At 33.0% G+C, this 24,332-nt stretch overlaps 1 protein-coding gene across 32 annotated transcripts in view; it reads right to left on the minus strand.

Annotated features, from left to right (window-relative positions):
• The window catches only part of LOC145265633 (calcium/calmodulin-dependent protein kinase type II delta chain-like), a 705,488-nt gene that overhangs the window by 104,032 nt on the left and 577,124 nt on the right, over positions 1-24,332 (minus strand). For all 32 annotated transcript variants that reach the window (XM_080121704.1, XM_080121699.1, XM_080121701.1 and 29 more), the window contains one exon: positions 573-656. In XM_080121704.1, coding sequence (XP_079977830.1) covers positions 573-656 — 84 coding nt within the window. The remainder of the gene's footprint in view (positions 1-572; positions 657-24,332) is intronic.

Genomic DNA, 24,332 nt, shown 5'->3' on the forward strand with positions numbered 1-24,332 from the left:
TATTTTCATCTGAAATGAATTGGTTTAAAAGATAATCTATACAAACACCTTGTTTTGTGGAACTGTCTTTTCTGTCTCTAAATGTAAATAAATATCAGAAAGTCCCAAAAAATTTACTTAAAAACCTTATATTTATATAATGTATATATAATGGTTTAATGTGACCTCGATTAGTTTATGGTAAAAAAAAAATATTGCAATATTGATTTCATTTGGATCACGATGGTCCAAAGTAGTGACTGTAAGAAACACACACACAAAAAAAAAAAAAAAAAAAAAAACGCTGAGTTAGTGACTGTGAAAAGAAAAAAGAAAAAAAAAAAACGAAATCAAGGGAAATAACTACGAATAGTTTAAAAGTTATTTCTTTTATACCAATTAAAAATGAAAATTATAGAAATTAAAAAATAAATAAAAAGGGAAAATATAGGTGGTCAGGGTAGTAAATAAGAGTACACAGGGATTCTTAATGCCAGGGTGCCTTTTATGTGTGTGTGTGTGTGTGTGGATTTTGAGAGATAAAATTTAAAAAAAAAAAAAAGTAGAAACTGTTTAATGTAAGAGATATTTACCTTTGGTGTCATCATCTTCAAGTGTAGCACTACTGTCTGTAGATTCTTTAATGCCGTCATTTTTCTTCGCCACCAAACTGCGGCCTAAAAAGAGAAGCAGAATAAAAAAAAAAGGGATAAGTTTTTATGTTTCTGAATTTTTGAAATGAGGTTTCATTATTCATATTTATTGGACTTTTTGGATTACTGCTCTCATCCTGAGTTTTAATTCCACAACGTTTTGATCGTTGTAACCTCTGACCTTCTTAAGATGTAATAGCTACGCATTTCTGGAAGGTTGAAGGGTTAATCTTAAGTGCGTGCGACAGTCAAAATACTTGCGAATTACCTAAGATTTCTACCCAGTCATGGCTGACGAAATGCGAGCATGCTACCTTATGGATTAAATAAAATATGGATTAAATAAAGGGTTCTGTTCGAAATCCTGTGCAGATTCCCCGAGTTGGACAAAGATTCCCGAGTTTGACAAGATACACCTGAACAAGGTCAGAGGTTAAACCAACCGAAACATTGTGAAAAATAACACTGAAGATGAGAACAGTAGTTTGATAAATCCAAATAATACTGATAAGTTTTTCTTGTAAGTTTAAAGCCTTAAAATAAAAACAAAAATAAAATAACCTATTTTCATTTCATATAAAAATAAAATGCCATTAAATGTTGGAGTGCTGAAAGGAAAAAAAATAAAAAAAAAAAAATAGAAAAAAAAAAAGACAAGCAAAAAAAAATGAATGGAAAAGGGAGATAACCCAATTCCTGAATTGGGTTATCTCCCTTTTATCTCTGAAGTTTTAAGTGATAATTCCTTGCTTGATTTTTCAACTCAGAAAGGTGTTCCATCGCTTCCATAAAATTAGCCTTGTGTCACATCCTACCAGAGTGAGAGGTTAGTAAATATAGACTCATATTTGTATAGAGTAGTGTTTGAGCTGTAAAAGAATTTTTTTTTTTCCTAAACGTAGAGAGATCATGTGATGACAGGACGGTTTCCAGTTGGTTAATTCAGTCACATGGTTACCAAATATAAAAAGCATGACGCAAGGGATTGCTTCCTCTTTTTGGTCAGATCATTATTGATGTAATCAGAGTCATCTCTCACTTATCAGTTCGGCTACCTGATCTATATAAAAGTTTTGGAGACAAGATCTTTCAAGTCCATCAGATGTCAATGAATACTGTACGTATCAAAACAGTTCTATTATTTAGACTTTGAGGTCAACCAAAGTTTTTAAATGACAACTTAAAAAGATACAAAATTACAACATTCATCATTAAGTAAAGAAATTTGAAAAATTCAACACCGACAAATTTTAGTGTATGTACATTTATGAGATAAATATTTTATTAAGTTTCTTCATCAATATGAATTAGAAGGAAAATCATTTCACCAATAGTCCAGTCCTAGTATGTTCTGATAAAAAGACTAAATCCTTTACCACCAAATTGTACTTTTAAGTCGCCTTTCAAAAAAAAAAAAAAAAACCAATATTTCTTACTCTTATGGCTTTCAACACAACTGGTCTTCAAAGTACAGGTCTATGCATGGTTCAGCAAGTTAATGAAGGGTTTGTTTATGTTCGTGCGTCAGTTGCATGCTAACTTCCGTCACGTCTGGGTGTGTCACTTTGCAGCTGCGATTTTGGTTAATTTTTCCTTTTATCCCTTGAGTCAAGAAGAACATAAATGTATGATTAAAAATTTTATTTATTGCATAAATAAAATTTTTAATCGTAAAGTGTTAATATAATTTTTGGGGGTTCAGAAATTTATGTACACTAAAGTTTTGATGTTGAATTCTTAGAACTTGTACATTTAATTAGGAATATGATGTAACTGTACCTTTTTGTGTTGTCATTATATCTCTCTCATATATATATATATATATATATATATATATATTAATTGTGTGTATGTCTGGAATGGTTTATCAAACTACTGTTAATTGTTGGTCTACAGACTTGAAAATTGATATATACTGGGGTTTAGACTTGTGGAACAAATTCGATTTGGTTTTTAGTTGGTAAAGATAATTTTATTTAGAAACCTTGAAAGTGAAATACTCGAGCTATGAATACTTTTACAATATACCGTTTCACTCATTTTTATGCTATTAAAATGACTGGCTTTTGGTTTAGTATTACCGTACAACAGCTAATAATAGTCATGCAAATATAGATATTTATAGTTTGATGTTTTGGATGACCTATGACCTATGACCTTCCTTAAGCATAATCAAGTGTTCATTTACGGTGATTGGTGTTGACTTTTAAAGTTTTTTGTATTGTGTTTTTGAATATTTTGAGATGATGATTAACACTTAGTATAATTTGGTAATTAAAATCCTGTTTACATTTATCACATTACTTCCGGTCTAAATAAAATATATGGAATTGTTAAATATTGTGTATGCATGTGAGAAAGTGAACAATTACGATAACCCAGTGCCAATTTATTTTACAGAAAATTTTCCAATATATAAAGTGGAAATAGATGCAAGCAAACAAGTTTCTACCGTAAAAATTTTTCACCCATCATTATCAATCTTCACATGATATTCATCATTCAACTGTCCATCTCATTAATCCTTATTCTCGGGTGGCTTTTGGCCTTGCTAAGCGCTGACTCAGTACAAAGAAGAACAGAAAAATCACGATGCAGGATAAGAATCTAAAACCTATAAATAATGAAAACACCCATCAAATAGAAAACATCTAATTTAGATGAAAACATAAAAGATGAAGACAGAGGATGTGAGTAGAACATGAATTGGAAAGCATTTTTTCTGTCGTTAGAAAAACAATTGTCAGTTTGGAAACTATATATTATGCTGGCTTGCCAAGGAGGAGATAATGCCGGGAAAGAGAGTATCATGACGAAGCAATATATACCACACTACTTCCCCTAAAGGAGGCGGTAATTTCTGAGATGATCCTATTATGACTGCATGATAGATACTATACTACCTCTCCTACCACAAAAAAAAGTGAGGAAGTAATGCCTGGAAGGATTGTCTTGTGACAAAAGAACAGATACTACACTATTCCCTGAACTAAGCATTGAAAGTACATTAGTCCAAAAAATAAAAAATAAATAAAATAAATTTTTTATAGCAAATTGAATTGAGCGTTGAAAAATAATACAATTGTACATCAATCGAAGTACAGGATGGAACAATAAAAATGTTGCCCTAAAGAAAATAACATTACAGCTTTATTTTAAAACTTTTTTTGAAAAAAAAAAAAATCAATTCAGGTAACTTGATTATGGAGTAGAGCTAACATCTATTCAATGTAGCCGCCTTCAGCCTCAATCACAACCTCGATACAGGTCCGAAACTGGGAGCATGCCTTTTCCACAAGCACAGGTGGGAGCTCGGCAGATGGCAGTGATCAGGCTGGCTTTAGTATTGTGGGAGGTCATGTTGGTGATGTTCTTAACGTATGACCAAACAAAGTTGTCCAGTGAGTTTAGGTCAGGGGGTGAGGGGGGGGCAGTAAGAAGGGTAAAAAGTTGTAGTATTATTTAATTATTGGAATTCTTTCAGATGAGTAATTTGTATATTTATTTATTTGAGGACTGTTATCCTCATTATTATAGTTGTTTCACGACGTTTTGGCCAAGAGGAATAGTTGTCTGAAACGTTGTGAAACAACTATAAAGATGAGGATAACAGTCTGCAAATAAATAAAATTGTAGTAAGCCTGGATCTATTTGGACTTGTGGGCCGGCGCCGAGTTCTACTGCCACACCCAGGATCTGCCAGTGGCCACCTGATTGCACCATGCTCTTCAACACATCCAGGTACACTTTGGTTTTGACTTTCAAGCCGACCATCTACGGCAACACATCTAAGGCCGTAAATGATGATGTTCTCTCTGATTCTCTCTCCTCTGATCTTGAGCGCGTGGTACAGTAGGGAAAGAGGTGGCTGGTTACCTTTAATGCATTTAAGACCAAGCTCCTATCTCTACATCATAAACGCTCTGATCCCCATCTGGCATCAATTAAAATGGATGGCTCTCGTCTAAGGGAGGTCCCAGGATTTGATAAGCTCCTGGGTTTGACCTTTACACCTGATCTTAAATGGAACACATACATCAAGTCTGTGGCCAAGGTCGCTGGGAAAATGGTGGGATCCTTCTACCGCTCTAGAAGATATCTCACTAATGATGCAATTCTCTATCTATATAAGAGCCAAGTACGTCCAAAGATGGAGTACTGCTGCCACATCTGGGCGGAGGCTGCAAAAATCAGCCTATCCTGCCTTGACGGAGTACAAAATAGACTTCGTGGCTTGGTGGAGATGCCTTTTTCTCTACCCTGCAACCTCTTTCGCACAGAAGAGACGTAGCGAGCCTGTCATTGTTCTATCGTTACTTCCATGGCAGGTGCTCGTTTGAGCTCCATTCTCTGGTCCCCCCACGCCAATCTTTCTCAAAAAACACCCGACTAGCTGAAACCACCGTCAATAATTTTCCCCACTCCCTATATGTGCCTAAATCAAAACGTAGATACCATGAACAAAGCTTCTTTCTTAGAACTGCACGCCTGTGGAACTCTGTTCTGCTTGCCTGTTTCCCTCCCGACTTCAACCTGGATGTCTTCAAGTCCAACACAAACAAATTCCTGATGAACCGCCCCCCCCCCCAAGTAATGACACCTTACCAATTCTCCAATACTATTGCTACACTATCCCTTTGATTACTGTACACACAATAACCCTTATCCCTGAGTGGCCATTGGGCCTTGATAAGTGGTGAACTCCATGTAAAAAAAAAAAAAAAAAAAAAAAAAAAAACTTTGAAGATGTCAGGTGGCATGATGTGGCCCTCACTTGAAACCACACCAAAGACCATAAACGTGGTCGGAAACCGTTTTCATCACCCTGGGCATTCCTGTTATTCGTGGCAATCCAGTGATGCATTTGTTCTGTTGTCAGAACTTGAATTGGTAGAGAGCATGAGTTGTACAGTGGCACATCTCTGATCTCACTTGTTGAACATTGCGTCACTTTCTGACATGATATAAGGCTCCTATCGCTCTTGGAATTTGCACACAACTGGCCAACTAGTAGATGGATGGTAGGCAACAAAAATAAAAAATAAAAACGGTTTTATTAAACAGAAATGGAATCAGGCTGTCTTTTCTAAGGCGAAAATTTTATCATTCCACCCTGTAATGGTATAGTTTCGGCTTTAGACAGATACCAAATCTCCATTAATAATAACAGTAAAATAGTACATTAATAGAAGAAATCTAGTTTCAACTTTAAATATCAAGTCCGTGTTAGTAAGTTTTCCCAAACAAGTTGTACAATTCATTTGTCTATTGATTAGCCCAAAATAAATAACTCCCAAAAATAAACTTTGTATCGATGCCAACACTGAGAAATCTTTGCGACCATACAATAATGACATATTTAATGATTTATAACAACTTTCATAGAAACAGCAAAACAGGATTTTTTTTGAAAGAAAAATGGATTTTCTTAAAGATGTCCATTCAATCTGTATTTTTAGCGATTAAACGGCTTTTTAAATTTTTTTATTTTTTTATTTTTTTAAATTTTTTTTTTTTTTTTTTAAATTTTTTTTTTTTTTTTTTTTAAATTTTTTTTTTTTTTTTTAAATTTTTTTTTTTTTTTAAATTTTTTTTTTTTTTTTTAAATTTTTTTTTTTTTTTTTTAAATTTTTTTTTTTTTTTTTTTTTTTATTCAATTTTCACCCCAAACAAGGCACAGTGCCACTTTGAAGCAGGGGGCTACTATTAGGGAATTAATTAGCGGGGTCATTATGAAGGGAGAAGAGTAGAAAGATGTTTGTTAACATTACACTTGAACTTCTGCATATCATTGCAGTTGGGAAAGCAGAATCCCGGAAGGGAGTTCCAAAGACCCGCAGTTCTGGAGAAGAAACTATTGGAGTAAAAGGCTTTCTTGCACCTAGGGATCTCCACTGTAAAGGGATGAGACTTAGTAGCTTGTCGGGTTTGTCGGGGGTAGTTACGTCGGGGAGGTACAAGTGTTTGCAGTTCGTCAGAGCATTCACCATTAAAGTATTTGTAGAACAGGCAGAGGGATGCAACATCTCGTCGATGGGACAGAGGTTGAAGTCCAGATGACAGTTCAGGACCTATCAGGTTTGCGACTCTTTTTTGAACCCTGTCCAGGAGCGAGAGACAAGCAGCAGATGCACCAGCCCAGATGTGACAACAGTACTCCATACATGGGCGAATGGTTGCCTTATAGAGGTATAGGATACTGGCAGGCGTAAGTAGTTTTCTAGCACGGTAGAGGGAGCCAACCTTCCTTGCAGCAGCCTTGGCAATGCTCTCAATGTATCTATTCCAGTTCATATTCCCTGTAAACGTTAGGCCGAGGAGTTTAAAAGAAGTAAAAGAATTCAGGCATGATAGACTAAAGTAAATGGAATTTTAAACTCCAGTGTGACAGAAAGCTTCTGTGGACCCCGATTGGGAATCCCTAGCAATGAAAAGGTTAGGATTCGTACCAATTTGATGGTACAATTATAATCCCCAAAATTGTTTTTTTTTTGTTTTTAAACTCTTTTTCACCACAAACAAAGAATATTACCACTTAGTTATAAGGAACTACTGTTTGGAATTATGTCTAACAGGGAATTATGATGTGTTGAGTCAAGAGATGTCTGTTCACATTACATTTAAACTTCTGCATGTCAGTACAGTCAGAGAAGCAAGAAACAGTGAAGGAATTCCAAAGTCTGATCGTCTGAGTAGAAGACTTTCTGCCATCTAAACAGTGAAGATGTGGGATTTTGCTACTTGGTGGATTAGTCAGGGGTGTGCATGTTGAGGGGGTACAAGTGCTACGAGTTCATCAGCATGTGATCCAAATAGTAGAATTACTAATACCTCACTTGTTTTGATTTGTTTTTTGTTAACCACAAAGAATCGTGGTGCAATGGATAAAAGTCCTAAGTGACAGTTTTCTGGAGGTTGAAAGTTCAGGCTTTATTATAGGTGATACTAAGAATGTAATTAGGAATTACTTGAGACTTTTACCTGGTCATGGCTGACTGAATGAAAGTAAGCTATATTTGTGAATTAAATAAAGGGTTCCATTCGAAATTCAATACAGATTTCAGAGTTCAATAAAACGCACCTAAAGAAAATATGAGGTTACATCAACCGAAACGTTATGAGAATTACATCCAACATGGAAACAGTATACTCTAAATAATACAAATTGTTACTTTTCATTATTGGCAAGAACCCATGGCGGCATGGATAAAATACCTGGTGTATATTCAGTTGGAAGTTACTGGAGGTTCGAAGTTCAATCCTCAATGTGGGTCACACTCAAAATACAATTGCGAATTACTTAGGATTTCTACCCAGTCATGGTTGATGGATCGAAAACATGCCACCCCCTGTTTGACATTCTGTGCTGTTTCTCGAGTTCGATAAGACACACCTGAAGAAGGTCGGAGGTTACATTGACCAAAACGTTGTGGAAATAACACTCAAGATGAGAGCAGTAGTTCAAATAATCCAAATAATATGAATCATTAATCCTCATCTCAAAAATTCAGAAATATAACTAAAAGCATTTGTATTTGAAAACTGCTGATCTGTAAGAAAATAAAGTTTGTTTGATCTTTGGGATGAGTTTTGATGCAATTTTTAGCGATATATATATATATATATATATACATACATACATACATACACATTTCATCACATCAAAAATATATTTCCAAATATTTGTACAGGTGTTTTGTTTTCTTAATTCCATTCATTCAGAAGAAGTCTCGGAAGAAAGACGAAACGTTAATGAACACATAATTTGGTTTATTCCTTTTTTATTTCTCTATTTCGTCGGAATACTAGTCTCATTATTCTCATCATCATCATATATATATATATATATATATATATATACATACACATATAGTTTTACATAAATAAATATATGTCGCTACACATTCATAAGCATGTTTTGATCAGCCAGTTACAAGTAACTAGAGACTTTACCTTTTATAAGCAATATCGCCTGAAGAGGTTTCTATTTAATTGTAACTGGCTGACTAAAACATGTTCATGAATGTGTAGTGACACATTAATGCTTATGTAAAACAAACAAAAAATATATCTTGCACTATTTCATTATCAAGCACTCTTGTATTAACCTCGTTAAAACTTCACTGGTTGCTTTACCTCTGAAAAATATTAACCTCAAATATATATATATATATATATATATATATACACGAGCAAGCAGTTAATAAAACATGTTAAAAAACACTTTGAAATGAGTTAAAAACATATTTAATCTGAAAAGGAAACACTAGATAAGTGGATAGTCCTTAATCCGCGGAGTTTCGAAGAAATACTTTCCTTCTCATCAGAGGGTAGGAATTAGCAAAATGCGGGATTGGATTTTGCATGCTGGCTGAGATAACTTTATAAATATTAATTCTTTAATATTTATAATATACTTTAATTTTACCATCTTGGATCATTTTGGTAAATTTAATTGTAATTTTTATTTTATATATATATATATATATATATATATATATATATATATATACACACTAGCAGGAATATCTGCTCTTGCCCATAATGAATGGAACACTGTGTCCTCCTGCACTATCACATGTTATTATTAACATCAAATTTTACTTTTAAAAAAATCTTAACATGCATGTAATGTCCTGGTGGAATTTTATTAAATTAATCTTAGAAAATGGATAAGGAAAACCGAAATGCATTCTGATGGATTTTTACATAATTAAATTACTTTAAAAAAAAAATTTGTGTTACTTTACACTATTAATATCCTATTAATAGTAAACTTTCTTTTTTTTTTTTTTTAAATTGATTCAATGCCAAAGTATCAAAGTTACGTTGACACGAGAAAAACAAATTTTTCTCATTACTTTATTAATCTAGATAAGGAAAGAGATATTTCGTCGTAAAACTTCATGGAAGATTTTTTTAAAAAACTCTTTTGCATCTTTTACATCGTTACGTGAAGTTGTTTTGCTTGAAGTGACAAAAGAATAATGTTGTATGTATCACGTTGTTGTTTATCCCGTGAATAGACAGAATTGTGTTTGAAACACCTCAAAAATGCTTTTTTTTTTTTTTTTTTTTAAAAAACAACCTGTGAACATATGGGAAATATACCCAAAAAATAACAAAAAAAAAAAAAAAATATTTCAAAATATGTTAACTGTCAAATGCGGTCATATATAACATTTTTTTATGTCTGAGATCGTATGCATATACATGCAAGAAAATAACAAAAGTATCGAAATCGTTAAAAAAAAAAGAGAGAAAAAGAAAGAAAAGAAAAAAAGAAAGAAAAGAGAAAAAGAAAGGAAAGAGAAAAAGAAAGGAAAGAGAAAAAGAAAGGAAAGAGAAAAAGAAAGGAAAGAGAAAAAGAAAGGAAAGAGAAAAAGAAAGGAAAGAGAAAAAGAAAGAAAAAGAGAAAAAGAAAGAAAAAGAGAAAAGAAAAATGAAAGAAAGAAAAAAGAAAGAAAACGAAAAAAAAAAAAAATTCGCTATACCTTTTGAATAAGTAGCCCCCATAGTGTGTGCTTTGCTTGCCCCAGCAAGCAGAGGATTAGTATGGTACTACATTTTGCAGGTTCCACCTAGGTGTCTGTCATTCGGTAAATCCACTACAACTACCATTATTTGTACGGTGTTTTTGCATCAGGTTAACGCAGTAGAAAAGCACAGCATCAGTGATAATTGTAGGAGTACAAGTTATTGTGGCAACACTAATAGTAAGGAAGAAGAAAAAGATCAATTTACAGTCTCTTCTTCTCTCTCTTTCATCTAGGCCTCCCCACTCTCTCCATCTTCTTAACCCTTCCTTCTCCATTTTTCAAATGCTCAATCCTTTTCTTTTCTCATTCTCATTGCCTTCTCTTATCTTCAATCTCTTCTTTTTTTTTTTCACATACCCAATCTCTTCCTGTTTTCCTCGATCCGTTTTTTTTTTCTGTTTCTCTCCCGTGCTCTCAATCTCACCTTTTCACCTCCTCTCTTTCTTTCTCACACTTCCTCTTATTATGCAATTCCTACAGTTACGTGTGCCTAGAAAACAAAGCTATCAAACCTGTCATAGTGATATGGGGCAAGAAAGAGAAAGAAGCAACCTTAGTAGAAGTTAATGTTCCCGATGATGTGGGTTGAGCTGAGAGGAAAAAGATAACGAAATACCAAACACTTATGTACGACATGAAAACAAACTGAAACCGTACGAATATCTTCATCATTCCAGTAATTATAGGTGCACCCAAACTCATGAAAAAGAATTTCAGAAACTACCTGGCAAATATAACCGGTGAACCAAGTGCAAGAGATACAAATAATTGTACTTAAAAGGATAGCTAGAATCATAAAATGATCTCTCGGTTGGAATGTATGAGATAGCAGGTAAATGCCTGGCGTCCAGCAGGATGCCTCACCTTCTGCTGAAACAAAATGAGAAAATTTAAAAAAAGTATATATATAATTATAAAAATGACCTTGTAACGGGTGTTATAACCCACCATCCGGTTTACGACTTCTGGTTGTGCATGCATAAACATAAACAAATAATCAACGCGACAATAAAACATATTGTTTCACTGTGTACATTTTTAGCGTCTCAATTTTTGTTTTTTTCGCGTTTAAATTATCCAAATAAACAACTGTTAATACTTTCTGCATTTTTTTTACATCGTTCATTTCCATATTACGTTAAAGTTATTTTAACGCAATTTTCTTACAAATAAATCTACTTTAACCCATTGACAACCATAAGAGCATTTTACAACAGCAATTTACCCACCGCTTTCATTTAAAAAAAAAAATTTATTCTCCATTTTTTAATACACCTTAAAAACATTCATACATTTTTTTCTACACTACCAACATAAATAAATAACCCCGAAAATATGGTTTTTATAATTTGCGTTACAAATAATCAACGCAACAATAAAACATATTGTTTTACTGTGTATGTTTTCAGCATCCCAATTGTTTTTTTTCTCATTTAAATTAAAAGATATATCAAAATTTGAATTTAACTTTAAGTATTATGGTATCTGTTCAGTGCACATTTACCTATAAGTATGGCAAACCACTTATAATTCAATGGCTGTAAGTTTTTTTTGTTCTTTTTTAAATAAACAATTATAAACAGAACGACTCATAGAAATCTATCTATATTCTTTTTTTCATTTTAATATACTTTCATAGAAATGTTTCTGTTATTTCACAAAAAACTATTTTCTTTATGTCAAAAGTGTCACGCTCATACATTAATTCCATAGCTAATATAACATACTGATCCAATGGGTCACGGGTAGTCTAGTATATATATATATATATATATATATATATATATATACAGTGATGATCATATTTATTGGCACGGTAAAATAAAAGTTAAATTTTGTCTAATAAATTCTAAAAAAGGGATTAAATTAAAGAAAATAACAAAGTATATTATGTATTTTTAACTGGCCTTTCCGATGCAGCAATCGGATTTTAGAAAAAATAAATAACAAAGGAACAACAAACATAATTGCAAAAAACCCTTGTTCAAAATTATTGGCACGGCTTTGTTTTTCTTTTAGTATCAGTATAATATCAATCAATTTCCGGTTTACGTGCTTTCTGAACTTTTTTATAGCCATATTATGCTTGTTTAACGCTAATTCAGTGAATAATTTTTTTCAGATAATTTTTAGATAGCGATTTATTTAAACTATTATAAGTGACTAAATTATAATTTTCAATCGCCATGGTTAAAACTAAGGAACACAGCGAAGACGTCAGGAAGCTTGTTGTAGCATGCCATACCAATGGGGAGGGCTATGATAAGATTTCAAAGAAGCTAAACCTTCCCAAATCCACTGTTAGAGCCATAATAAACAAGTTCAAATCGCAAGGCCACGTTATGAGTTTAGAGGGTAGAGGGAGAAAAAGGATTCTTTCCCCAAGAGATGAACGGAAAATTGTTCGACAAGTAAAACAAAACCCAAGGATCTCTGTTGGGGAGATTGTTGATGAACAGAGCACCTCTGGAGTGAATGTATCTCGACATACAGTTGGTAGAGTTTTGAAGAGAGCTGGTTTAAAAGCATGTCGTCCGAGAAAGACTCCCTTATTGAAGCCTATGCACCTGAAAGCAAGGCTAGCCTTTGCAAAACGTCATATTGATAAAGATGTTGCATTCTGGAAACGTGTTCTATGGACTGACGAAACGAAAATAGAGTTATTTGGCCATAATAAAGTGTCTTATATTTACAGAAAATCTGGCGAAGCTTTCCTGCCTAAGAACACCATACCCACAGTGAAGCACGGTGGAGGCAGTTTGATGTTTTGGGGATCCTTTGCTGCCTCTGGACCAGGGCGACTTGTTAAGGTCACAGGTAGCATAAAAAAGGAAGATTATGTTAAAATATTGGATGAAAACCTGAAAGACTCTGCTAAAGAGCTCTCACTTGGTCGTCGTTGGTGGTTCATGCAAGATAATGACCCAAAGCATTCGGCTAAACTGACTAAGAAATGGCTTGAGGACAATCATATTAATGTTTTGGAGTGGCCATCACAAAGCCCAGACCTTAATCCAATTGAAAATTTATGGAGAACATTAAAATTGAGGGTAATGCAAAGGAAACCTAAGAATCTTATTCAATTGGAGGATTATTGTCAGGAAGAGTGGGCTAAAATTACTACTGAAGAGTGCAACAACTTGGTTGTAAACTATGAAAAGCGACTGAGGAAGGTAATCAAGGCCAAAGGCTATACAATTGATTATTAAATAAATCGTGCCAATAATTTTGAACAAGGGTTTTTTGCAATTATGTTTGTTGTTCCTTTGTTATTTATTTTTTCTAAAATCCGATTGCTGCATCGGAAAGGCCAGTTAAAAATACATAATATACTTTGTTATTTTCTTTAATTTAATCCCTTTTTTAGAATTTATTAGACAAAATTTAACTTTTATTTTACCGTGCCAATAAATATGATCATCACTGTATATATATGATTTGGCAGGTTTATAACTTAGCCAGAATCTAAATGTGTGAATCAATGTTTTTACAGCTTAGCACAAAAATGCATACAAGGATGTCTTTCTATATCCATAACAAAACATAGCACTCACACAAAAACATAATACACACACACAAAAACATACAAACATAACAAAAACATAATACACATACACAAAAACATAGCACACACATACACAAAACATAATGCATATTTCAAATATTGAAGAAAAAAAAAAAAAGCACTCACTTCAGAGTCAAGCTCGGCATCTATTGATGTAGAGGTCTAGGCCATATGCGCTACGCTTGGCTAATATGGGTTGGCGAGCTGGTGTTGAGTTTGTTTTTTTTAAATTTCTTTTTCACACTTATTGCCCTATCAAGGCTTTAGAGTTTTTTCTATTATTTTATCGCTTAATAAGGGGAGATAAATCATTACCTTTCTCAAGTGATGTAAAAGCCAAGGAAGAACTCTGACATTCTATACTGGTAGCATTGCTACCATTTGAAATATCTATCTATCGATCTATCTATCTACCTACCTATAAAAAGTAAGAATGTGCGTGTGTGAAAGAGTTTATATTTATGCATTTAATATATATATATATATATATATATATATATATATATATATATATATATATATATATACTCCTATAAATTTAGTTGTTTTTTTTTGTGTATTTGTATTCATATTAAAAACTCTTTCTATTTATTTAGGTATTTATTTGCTTCCCCACAAAAGCAAATGTGACACAAGGTCGTTTTTAATGTGTGTGTGTGTGGGGGGGGGGAGACCAGCTCCCCTAAAAGGGCAAAAAGCGGGCACTGTATCCAAAAATAGTAATTGTCTCAGTATGAAGGGTTTCGCCTACATTGACCAAAGACCAATTAACTTAAGTAAAGCATCAGAACAGATACTACACTTTGATCTTATATTTTTTATTTACTCTGAAAAGTTAACAAAATAGTAATAAACAAAAAATTAGGCACAAGGCCACTCAAAAATTGGGGAGGAGTGTCTATGTACCCTCATCAGTGTACTTTTTCTAATCTTTGCTTGATCCTAGCTAAAGTTCTCATTCACCACAATACGTCAAGCACGCCAGGAGTCGTCCTACCTAAGATGCCCAAATCATATCGTGTGTGTGTGTGTGTGTGTGTGTGGCGCGAAGGCCAAGAAAGAAAAAAAGCAAGATTTTTATTTAAAAAGAAAATACAGCTTTCTTATATATGGGTCATGGAATTGCATTCATTAGCAAAAGATCTAGCTAATTTGCATATTCTTTTAAACATTCACTTTCATTAATTCCCTATTAGTTTTTTTCGGTTTTCTTATGGGATGATCACCTTTAGTAAACTATTATGTGTAATTATATTCATGCAGATAATCTAGATTTATCTTGCATAATATTTGTGTCAAAAGTTTATAGTAAACACAAAACTCTTTCCATATATATTTATCTATACATATATATTTTTGTTTAAAGAATTTTGCCTACCAAACTCCTCCTAGAGTTTTTGGTCAACAGACATGAAACTTCATATAAGATATTTGGACGCATGCAAAACTTTATATTTGGGTTTTAGCCTGGGAAAATCGGTAAAAAAGTGTGAAAATTTTAAAAAAAAAAAAAAAAAAAAAAAAAAAAGGAAATTTGCCAGGTGAAGGTCGAACGCAGGTATTACGAATATGCATGCAAAACGGAGTAGCTATTGGTTCATGTTTTAATATTTAATCTTGTAGCAAACATGTCTTCATAGCTCAGTCATTGACGGCAAAGCCAAAAATAAATCTTAAACTAAACGTTTTGGTTTCGATTCTCGGTGGTGGCGTACAAGTCATATTTTTTAAAACTTTTTAAATCATTACCATATATTGGGTTCAACAAAATCTGCATTAATCAAAATATCATATTTAAACATATTTTACGATCGGCTAATGCTAGGCGCTCTGCTAGTATATCTATAAAAGTAAAAATGTGTGTGTATGAAGACACTTAACATATCTACCCAACAAATTTTTGATTTACAGGCTTGAAAATTGGTGTATAGGACATTTGGACATGTGAAAAATTTTTCATTCACTTTTCATTTGGAAAAAAGGGCTGCTAAGGAGTCAGAATTGAAAAATTGGTACATAGGAGTGATTGGATTTTTATGTTTTCAACTGTTTCACAATTGCGTATGCGCATTCATGAAATATGACAGCTTCTATATGTTTGAAAACACATTTTAAAGATCATGTCAAACTGGCCTAATGGTTATCGTACTTGATTCACTGTCTTTAGGTTTTGGTTTCGATCTCAGCTTGAGTATTTTTTTTATTTTTTACTTACAAGATGTGAGCTGTTGAGGAAAAAACATAATACTTGCATGAACATGTCTCAGTTTCTTTCGTTTTTTTTTTGTTTTTTTTACTTCATTTTCTTTTCTTTTTTAAGAAATTTAACGTTATGTTTAATATCTAAGGTATTTCTGTTCATAATAAATAGGAAATCTGCATTAATTAAAATATAATATTCATACGTATTTTATGACCAGGCAATGCCAGGTAGCTTGCTAGTATATATATATATATATATATATATATATATATACACTAGCGGGGGTACCCGGCGTTGCCCGAGTGTTTGTTTCCGGGACGGGGGGGGGGGAGTTTTAAAAAATGTTATGGTAGGTAAGTAGGAAGGATCAAACCCGGAGTCATGAGTAAAAGTAGGAAAATAAAGTGTGAAAAAAAAAAAAAAAAAAACATCTGCAACGTTAACAGTTCGGCCACCAAGAAAAGTCCATTCCAGTTGTTTAGGAATAAAAAAAAAAAAAAAAAAAAAAAAAACGACTACGGTAGGTCGGCGCGAACGTGAAAATATAATGTGAATTGTCCAGCACGCTAACCACTACGCCACAGAGCACTGCAGCTTAGTTTAGTGATTTTAAATAACTTCACATGAAAGAACTACGAAGCCAAACCGGTGTTCTCTTCTCAACTGTTCCTTGTGAACGATCCCCAAACGGTGTTAAGTGGTGGCAGGGGGAGGAGGAATTTATTAGAGAGAAAATATTTTACCACTTCCATTGATCTTAACCGATTTTGGCCGTGACTTCTCAGCAGAAAAAGTATAGAAATCTAAGATTATCGAGGAATTTGAGAAATAATAAGCCTATAACACACTTCAGATATTGTTCTGCCGTTTGTGCATATTATATTTGCATGAAATATCTTGATTTTTAATCCTATTAATGTCAAAATCAGACAGGAAAAAATGAGTTCATTTTATTTATATAGAGATATGAACAAATGATTAATAAAATATGTTAAAAGACATCTTGAAAAAGAGTTAAAATATATTTAATTTTAAAAAAGGAAGCACAAGATAGGTGGATAGTCCTTAATCCGCGGAGTTTCGAAGAAATACTCTCCTTCTCATCAGAGGGCAGGAACTAGCAAAATGCAGGATCGGATTTTGCATATAAAAGTATTTAATGAAACTACAAGTAAGTCAAAGATCTTACTTGGTTAAAAAAAAGGGTGAGGTAAGGGGAACAGGAGGCAAAAGAAAAATAATAAAGAGATTTATTATAAGCTCTATTTCCTTTTCGGTTTTATTGAGCTTTTTACATCTGGCTGAGTTTATTTTACTTGTAAATATTAACTCTTTAATATTTATAATATATTTTAAGTTTACCATTTTGATTACCTTAGTAAACTTATTGTAACTTTTATTTTATTCTTTATTATATATATATATATATATATATATATATATATATATAAAAGTGAGAATGTGTGTATGAGGACACTTCTCAACCTATATACCCAACAAATTTTTCATCTACAGACTTTAAATTTGGTATATAGGGTCTTCAGACAAGTGCAAAACCTTTTAATTGGAAAAAAAGGGCTGCTAAGGACTTAAAATTTAAGAATTGGTGCATGCGAGCCATCGGATTTTTATCTGTTTGCTGTTTCACAAATGCACATGTGTGAATCGCTCACATGACAGATGTTAATAATAAGTAGGTTTGAAAACACTTTTTGAAGAACGTGTCAAGCTGGCCTAATGGTTATTGTACCTGACTCACTGTCTTTAGGTTTTGGTTTCGATCTCAGCTTGAGTATTTTTTTTTTTTATTTACAAAAAGTGAACTGTTTAGAAAAAACATAATACTCGCACACACAGGACTCAGTTTCTGTATTAATTAAAATATATTTTAAGCATATTGTACAACTGTGCACACCGGAGGGGGGGACTGGCTAGTATATATTATATATATGCATATACATTCATAAACTGATGCCTAAGGGTCATAAGGCGTGCTATATAATGGATATCAATCTCAGACAGCATGTTTTGAGAGAGGGGGGAGATTTGGCAGTATTTACCCCTCTTTAGGTGGAAGTTTCTAAAAAGTTTCATTGTACAGGGTGATCACAAAAAAACGAGACCGACTCTAATTAGGCCCCGTTTCTTAGTGTTTTGTTCGAATGAAATGAAACTTTGGTCATAACTAGTTTATTATATTCAAAACATCACATCAAAACACTAGGGTCTTCGGCCTTTTTTTTCTCCGTTCTACAGCATATGTTCTAGATGGCCTCCATTTAGCTTTTTTTTTTTTTTGGTCACCCTGTATTAACGGGACATGATAGAACCCATGAGCAAGTGGTTGAAATGCAAATATTTTATTAATATTAATGCAAACATCCAACAGGTTTTGCTACACTGGTTTCAATCTTTATTTATTAATAACTATAGATTGAAACATTGTCACATAAAAACATTATATAGCTTTGTTACTGAGCACTGTTATATAAATCCAGTGGATTTTATTTGGATTTTATCCTACTAATACATTCTTAACACACACATTATATATATATATATATATATATATATATATATATATATATATAAAATAAAATAAAAATTACAATTAAATTTACCAAAATGATCCAAGATGGTAAAATTAAAGTATATTATAAATATTAAAGAATTAATATTTATAAAGTAATCTCAGCCAGATGTAAAAGCTCGATAAAACCAAATTGGAAATTCAATTAACTTTCTTGAAGTTATATATTTGGATTTTACCGCCACTGGATTATTTATCTTCCACCAGACTATCCATTCACGTGTAATCACCTTTTTCTTCACCATATTCCCTCTGCTTCACTTTTTTTGTTATCAAGTAAGATCTTTGACTTACTTGTTGTTTCATCAAATACTTTTGCATGCAAAATCCAATCCCGCATTTTGCTAATTCCTATCCTCTGATGAGAAGGAAAGTATTTCTTCAAAACTCTGCGGATTAAGGACTATCCACTTACCTAGTGTTTCCTTTTCAGATTAAATATGTTTTTAACTCATTTCAAAGTGTTTTTTAACATATTTTATTAACTGTTTGCTCATATATATATATATATATATATATATATATATATATATATATATATATATATATATATATTCAAGTATCTACATAAAATTTTATGTATCTATTTTCAGTTTTTACTTCAACAGTGTTCAATATGCACCTAGAGCCAAGTATTAAGTTTTGAAAATGTGTGGAAAATTTTGTGTAGCTTAATTGCCATATATCTCTACAAAACTTACACACACACACGTTGTTTTGGTAAAAAGATGTTTTTTCAATTATATTTCTCTTTTTGTGTATACCAATCGTTTTTGTTTAAAAGCTCAATACATGTTAAATATAACAACAGAGCATATATAAAACAATAACAGTATAGTAACATTCCAAGATCCAAATATTTATTTTTCATGCAAAACAGCTCCTCCTGCATGTTAAAGTGGTTATTTAGAAAAGGACATAATACTCGCATGCACATGTTTTAGTTTCTTTCATTTTCTTTTAATTCACTTTTTTTTTTTAAAGGAAGTTAACATTACGTTTAATACTGGGCAATGCCGGGTACATCTGCTAATATATATATATATATATATATATTACACAAGGATGATGTGGTTACTACAAATATTTACCCACCCTTTAAGGTAAGCACAATTACCCCCTTCCTTCTCTCATAATGAAAAAAAAAAAAAAATTGTAAACAGCTGGATACTATTACAGATAAAAGAGATTACTGTTCGGACTACTGTTCTCATTTTGAGTATTTTTTTTCACAATGTTTGGTTGATATGCCTTTTGGTGTATCTTGTCGAACTTGGGAATGGAAAAAAACATAATAGATTTACAGCTCTTAAAGTTCATACTAGATTTGTCCGCAAAGATCCGTGGCATAGTGGATAAAACACTTGGTAAAATTCAGTTGTAAATTTATATTTTTCTGGAGGTCGAAGATTCAATCCTCAACGTTGGTGAGACTCAAAAATTCGATTGCAAATTATTTAGGATTTCTACCCAGTCATGGCTGGCGGACTGAGAGCATGCGACTCTCCTTTGGATTAAAAAAAAAAGATTTTGTTCAAAATTCTTTGCAGATTCAAAAGTTTGACAAAATACATCTGAAGAAGATCGGATGTGGTGAAAATGACACTCAAATTATCAAATAATCAATTCTCATCTCAAAACTCAGAAACGTAATTTGCATCATCTAATATATGAAAGGAAGAGCAAGAAAGGACGAGGATAAAAAGGAGATTTAAGAGAAAGCGACTCAACAACCAATTCCATTCCCAAAGTTATGTTCATATATATATATATATATATATATATATATATATATATATATATATATATATATATATTTTCTTATAATATATACCAATCCTTATTTAAGAAGCTCAATTATAGAGCAATATAGTGAATAAATGATAAACTATATTCCAAAATTTATGATGTTGACCATCTTATAATTTATTCCTTTAATTCAGTTGACATTTACAATTCTTGACAGTATCTGTTTTGTAGCGCAAAATCAATCACTAATTATTATATCAAGCAGTGAATCTATTATGCCTTTAACTCTCTCTCTCTCTCTCTCTCTCTCTCTATATATATATATATATATATATATATATATATATATATAAGAGTTAATAGATGGGTTGATTGTTGGACCTCTATAATTCCTAGACACGATCTCAAGTAGTAGCCCCTTATGTTCCAGTTGGCTATATGTCTTGTTTGGAGTGTAAAAAAACTAAAAGAAAAAAAATCTTTGAACCAAATTGTTTTTCTTTACCTGCCTCCTCATGAGGGCAAAGTTTGACACTTGGGGAAGCAAAGATAAAAAAACCCCAAAAAACAAAAAAAAAAAAACGATGTGATTCGTGGAATCTTAAGTAGCCCCCCCCCCCTCCCCAGTGTGTTTGCGGTATTATGTATTATGATGAATGAAAACTCTAGCTAGGATTAGCATAGATAAGTAAAGATACAGTGACAAGGATGACAATAGACCCCTCCCCCTCCTTCGCCAATCTTTGAGTGGCCTTGTACCTAATTTTTTGCCCCCCCCCCCCCGACAAAAGGAGGGTGGACCTGTAAATTCGCCCTTGTCCGTTCGTCTGTCTGCACTTTTCTCAATTAACTACGTCTTGGAATTTTTGGAAATTTTGCACAAACATTAAATATGATATGAGTAAAAAAGTAACAGAACGGATTTTCCATGAAAACTTTGGGTGTTCCCCTAGGGGTGCCTTTCAGGTTAAAATGGCTAAAATTGACACTTTTGTGCTTATTAAAAAAAAAAAAAAAACTGATGCCATGGATTTTTATAAAACTTTCTGAAAAGTTGTAACTAACTGATTTCTAAATAATTTTGTTTGTCTATACTTCGCGATAACTCTTGGGTGTGTCCCAGGGGCTCCATTTTTGGGACTATTTTACCATATTTGTCCAAAATTTTCTGTATATGTCTATTTAGCAGTTTTGTATGGTGCTGAACTCAAATTTAAACATGTTAAGGCCTTGAGGACTTTTGGGGTTAAATAAGGGGGGGGGACAAATGATGGACTTAGTCATTTCTTCTTTTGCATGGTGCAGAACTCAAATTTACATATGTTAAGGCCTAAAACTGCACCGCTTGTTCACTTTCACTAGGATTTGACATCCCCTGGGGACTTTGGGGGCTAAATGGGGGGGGGGGCAAATGCTGAACTTAGTCATTTTTTTTATGCCTCGTTCATTGTGCACTCACGGGGGACCATGCATACTTCACTTGTTATTTTGTGAATTTTTTGCCAAATAAAACCATATACCTCAAACAAAGTGTGGGAAGTAAGTATTTTGGAGGAGGGAAGAGCTCTTTTGATACACAAGGAGCCAGTTACGATATATCACAAGTGGTGCTTGTTTGCATTACTGATATTTTAAACCAACGCATTTCAGGTGAAAAGCTTACATACTCACATGTCATGGCGAAATTAGTATAAATATAAAAAATTTTTGAAAAATGGTCCAGTAGAAAAATAATTTACACGTAAAAATAGAAATTATCAAATGTTTTCATGTAGAAGAGCTGTGTGACCAATTCAGTATGACAAACTGACTTATTTCCCTTGACTTAAATTGTATTAAATTAAGGATCCGCCACTGTTAAACAGAATGTAATTGCGGGTGATATTTTGTTAGAAATACATCTAGCACATCTTATACTAGATCAATTTTTGGAATTTATACTAATTTCGGTATGACAAGTAAACAGGTAATAATGTTTTCACCCGAAATGCGTCGGTTTAAAAGATCACTAATGTAAACAAGCACCTCAAGAAGCAATTGGCAACACGTCAGCTAAGCTTGTTTTCTATATTCGTCTGCAGTCATTAATTCAATATATTCGATTGGCTTGTTTTGCCGCAGAAGAGTCGAAAGCTGATACACTCGATAAATATTTGGGCGACAGTTATCTCCTATCACACTATTAGGCTGAATGAAAAAATACAATTGAGACTAACTCAGGACAGAGAAAGGAAAAGGTAATTTGTCAATAAAGACATTTAAACTAACCGATTCATCTGAGGAAAGAAGGTTATATTTTCAGCAATATTTTCCTATTATGTTTCTAAAATTTTGAGATGAGGATTGATAATTTGTATTTATTGGATTCCTCAGACTCTCATCTTGAGTGTTATTTTCACAACATTTCGATCAATTTAACCTCCGCCCTTCTTCAGGTGTATCTTGTCAAACTCAGAAACCTTTCGGTTAAACTCGGAAATCTGCACGGAACAGAACACTTCATTTAATACATGGCGGTCGCATGCTCTTATTTTGTCGGTCATGACTGGGTTTGTAATTAACAATTGTATTTCTGAGAGTCGCGCACACAGAATCAAACCTTCAAGCTCCAGTATAGTGTAACTCTGATGATATCTGTAACTGATTTTTATCAAATACTTTATCCGCTAAGCCACAAGTTGTTGCATCATCACTGATGGGATGAGAGCATATTACCTCTGTGAGGATTGACAATTTGTATTATTTGGACTCTTCAGACTACAGTTCTTAAGTGTTATTTTTACAATGTTTCCGTCGATGTAACCTCTCCCCTTCTTTGGGTGTATCTTGTCGAACTTGGAAATGTTTCTGTCAAACTCGGGAATCTGCACGGAATTTAGAATTGAACCATTTATTTAATCCACAGAGGTAGCATGCTCTCGATCCGTCAACGATAACTGGGTAGAAGTTCTAAGTAATTTGCAATTGTATTTTGAGTGTCACCTGCATTGAGGATCGAACCTTTAACCTCCAGATGAGTGCAATTTTGTAGTCGAATTTACCAAGAATTTTATCCAGAGATTTTTACGGACAATTCTGGAATGAATTTTAAGAACCTTAAACGTATTTTATTTGTAGATCTACGATTTTACTACTTATCCTTATATATCACTATTTATTATCGATTATTATTGGCATAGTGGATAGAGTACTTGGTAAAATTCAGTCATAAAAGTTATACTCCTGGAGGTCGAAGGTTCAATCTTTAGTGCGGACGACACTCAAAATTTCAATTGCAAATTACTTGGGACTTTTAATCCAGCTGACTACAATATGGTCATCTTCAAGTCCAATGTGAACAAATTCTTAATGAGCCATCCCCTTAAGTAATTCTATTTACCAAATTTCCACCTCTAATGATTACGACGACATGTTCTCTTTGACCACTTTTCACTCATTAACCCTTATCCTCGAGTGGTCTCTAGGCCTTGATAAGTAGTGACTCCTTTGTAAAAAAAGAAAAAAACAAAAAATCAGTCATGACTAACAGAATGAAAGCATGCTACCCCCCGTGGATTAAATAAAAGGTTCCGTTCAAATTTCTACGCAGATTTCTGAATTCAACAAGATAAATCCAAAGAAGGTTGAATGTTACATCGACTGAAAATTGTAAAAATAACACTCAAGATGAGAACAGTAGTTCGAAGAATCCAAATACGAGTATTGGTTTACTGTTTTTCTTTTTTTAAAATTTTTTATTCTAACTAGAGAGTCACCGCTTATCAAAGCTGAAAGGTTACTTGAGGATAAGAGTTAAGGAGTATCTGTGTAAAATTTTGAAATATTCTAGTGTTCACGTTAAAAATAACTTCAAATTGAGGAGGCAAAAAGAAAGTCCGCACAATGGAAAATTATTATTTAAATGTAATTTTAGGACCTTAATGCAACACAAATACAACAGGAACACAATGAACTAGTAATGAATTTAGTAGCATAGCCCTTCTGCAATTTGACAGCCTGCAATCTTTTGGGAATTCTTTGAATTAGACTGCAGCAATACTCCAGAGTAAGGTCA

The sequence above is a fragment of the Euprymna scolopes genome, chromosome 40 (assembly GCF_053919585.1).
Source record: "Euprymna scolopes isolate OS-2025 chromosome 40, ASM5391958v1, whole genome shotgun sequence".
Lineage (NCBI taxonomy): Eukaryota > Metazoa > Mollusca > Cephalopoda > Sepiida > Sepiolidae > Euprymna > Euprymna scolopes.